Source organism: Rhododendron vialii, chromosome 9a (assembly GCF_030253575.1).
Source record: "Rhododendron vialii isolate Sample 1 chromosome 9a, ASM3025357v1".
NCBI lineage: Eukaryota > Viridiplantae > Streptophyta > Magnoliopsida > Ericales > Ericaceae > Rhododendron > Rhododendron vialii.
The window spans coordinates 22824565-22827405 of record NC_080565.1 but is presented as its reverse complement, the minus strand read 5'-3'; the positions used below and the strand labels follow the sequence as shown (position 1 = coordinate 22827405).

The window sequence follows — 2841 nt, the reverse complement described above, 5'->3', positions numbered from 1 at the left end:
GGCAATGTGTGCTTGGGAATGAAAGACTTTTTGGAAGCTAACCTCATGTAGTTACTTTAGCATCTTTGTATTAACTTTATTTTGCCAGAGATGTAACTGTAACACATTACTTTAATCCTTTTGACCAAACGTTTGTAATATCCTAAACAGGATCGTACTTGCAATTATGTATTTTTGGGGCCAAAGCGCCAAGGTTGTAAACCTTTGATCGTGGGGATTCGATTTGTAATTTCAGACAGGTGGGAACCTTTTTGGGTAATATATATATGATAGGCGAGGTTCTTTATTTAAAATGTATTACTTAATTATGTTGAAAATCGAGGGCGTGACAGGACGACCAAGAATAACTGGAGTTTGTTTGAGGGTTTGCACCGGTTCTGTGTCAAGGACTATAAAATCAGCCGAAAAGTAAAAATCATTAACCTTAACAAGAACGTCCTCAACTACTCCACGTGGCACCTTAATGGATCTATCAGCTAATTGTAAGGTAACCGACGTGGGCTTCAACTCCCCAAGCCCCAATTGTTCGTACACAGAGTAAGGTATCAAATTGACACTAGCCCCTAAGTCTAGCAATGCTCGCTCAATGACATGGTTCCCTATTCCTATGAAAATAGTAGGGGTGCCTGGATCTTATAACTTAGGGGGAGCAATTGATTGGAACACTGAGCTCACTTGCTCGGTGAGAAGGACCTTTTTCGATACATTGGTTTTACATTTCCTCTTTTGAGTACAGAGGTCCTTCAAAAACTTAGCATAAGTGGGGACTTGTTTGATCACATCTAGGAGAGGAATGTTTACTTTCACTTGCTTAAAAACCTCAAGAATATCCTCCATAGCCACACCCTTCTTGAGGAAAGGAGATGGGGCATTGAGACAGTGTGGGAATGGGGCTTTAGGCACATAGGGTGATACCTTAGAGCCCCTTGAAGTGGAGGTGGATGGTGAGGGTGTGACTGGAAGGGTTCCCTTTTTACTCTGTGAACTCTCATCCCCAAAGTTATCTGGGTCGGAGGGAGCCAAATGCTCCTTCGGTTTCGCTTTCTCTGGTCGGGTTTCGACCTCTCTCTTATTGCGCAAACTCATGATTACCTTAGCATCAGCAGGAGGCGGGTCATGAATCACAAACTGTTCTCCAGGGGGTTGGACAGGCTGACTGGGCAACCTACCTTCTTCCCTACGATTGAGTGCATTGGCTATTTGACCCACTTGGTCTCTAACCTTGCGATGGACTGTGTGTTGGTGCGCCCCTGTTGTTGAGTGTCATTTAGTCTGTCAAGCGCTTGTAGCACCTTTTCCTCAAAGGATGGATCCCGTGAGGATTGGGGAGGTGCTTGCTGCTGATTCGGTGAGAGATAGGCCGCAGAGTTAAACTACGTGTTGAATGGCCTAGGTTGCTGGGCGAAACTATTACCCTGGTGTTCCGTCTTCCATGAGAAATTGGGATGTTTGCTCCATCCCTGGTTATAAGTAGTGGAAAAAGGATCATTACCTGGTTTGGAGAAACCCTGCGCATTGGCATACCCTTGTGCAACGTTAACCTGTTCTTGCACAAACAAAGGGAATCATGGTGCTGCAGGACAGTCAACAATATAATGGGCCGGACTAGCACATAAAGAACATGCCTCCTGATAAGGTGGAGGCTGTGAGGTGGCCGATCCCTTGGTGAGAAATTGTTCAACTTTCTCAGTCAGTGCATCTACTTTAGACTGGAGGTCATGAGATGGTTTAATCTCGAGCATACCTCGTGGCTTATCAGAACTAGTAATGACTGACTTAGTTCTCCTCTCAAAAGAAACATTTTGCAAGGACCCTTCGCTCATAGTTTCAAACAACTGCCAGGCATCCTCTTCATTCTTAACCATCACAGAGCCTCCACATGAGGCATCAACCATCACACGATGCTGCAGATGCAGCTCGGAATAAAAACTCTGTACTAATTGCCACTTAGGTATGTCATGGTGTGGACACTTACGAATGAGATCCCCATATCTTTCCCAAGCCTTATAGAACTGTTCATTCTCAGCTTGTTGAAAAGTGGTAATCTCCTGCCGAAGTCTGAGTGTTTTTCCTATGGGGAAGAATTTCTTAAGGAATGCCGCACTCATTTGCGCCCAAGATGTTATAGAATTAGCTGGCAAAGTACTAAGCCAATGTTTGGCATTCCCTATCAAAGTGAATTGAAACAGAATCAATCTCAATGCATCCATCGGAAAATTATGAATTAAAAGCGTGGAACTGAGGGCTTCAAATTCAGTGATGTGTTGATATGGATCCTCTTGAGATTGCCTTTGAAACTTAGGGAGCATTTGGAGTGTACCAGGCTTAATCTCATAGTTGTTAGTCGTGATTGCGGGTAATCGTACACATGATGGTGCAGTGTAAGCCGTGGGGGTGAAGTGTGAGTTGAGAGGGAGGGGGTCGGGTATCACAACCCTCCTTTCTCCATTAGGATTATCATCTGCCATTGTGACTAATTTAGTCTTTCTATTACCCCTACGTCTCTTTTCCAAGTCAAAATTAAGAGGTACGAGTTCAGGTTCCTGTGATCGACGACCAAGCATGCAAGTTCAATACCCTTTGATTGTAAAAATGGGGTACTCCAGACACAAACACTAATTTGCCAAAAATCAGAACAAACTCACAGTGGGTCAACGAAATCGCTTTATATCACGACACCGCTTCTTCACAGTGATCTTTGCTCGTTTTGTCGCCTCGTACCCTGTAGCTAAGACTACCAAAACTAACAAACAAAATAAAAATAAATACCAATGAACTAAACTAAAAACTAATTAAATTAACGCAACCGTGCAAACTGTCCCTGGCAACGGCGCCAAAATT

At 43.7% G+C, this 2841-nt stretch overlaps 1 protein-coding gene across 1 annotated transcript; it reads right to left on the bottom strand.

Moving 5' to 3' along the window:
- Window positions 1-633: 633 nt before the first annotated feature.
- LOC131299708 (uncharacterized) lies at window positions 634-2468 on the bottom strand. Its single transcript, XM_058325286.1, has 3 exons — window positions 1626-2468; window positions 1415-1541; window positions 634-1250 (listed from the first exon to the last, which is right to left on the bottom strand). The coding sequence occupies exons 1-3, from the start codon at window positions 2466-2468 to the stop codon at window positions 634-636; spliced, it is 1587 nt and encodes a 528-aa protein (XP_058181269.1).
- Between the last annotated feature and the right edge of the window lie 373 nt (window positions 2469-2841).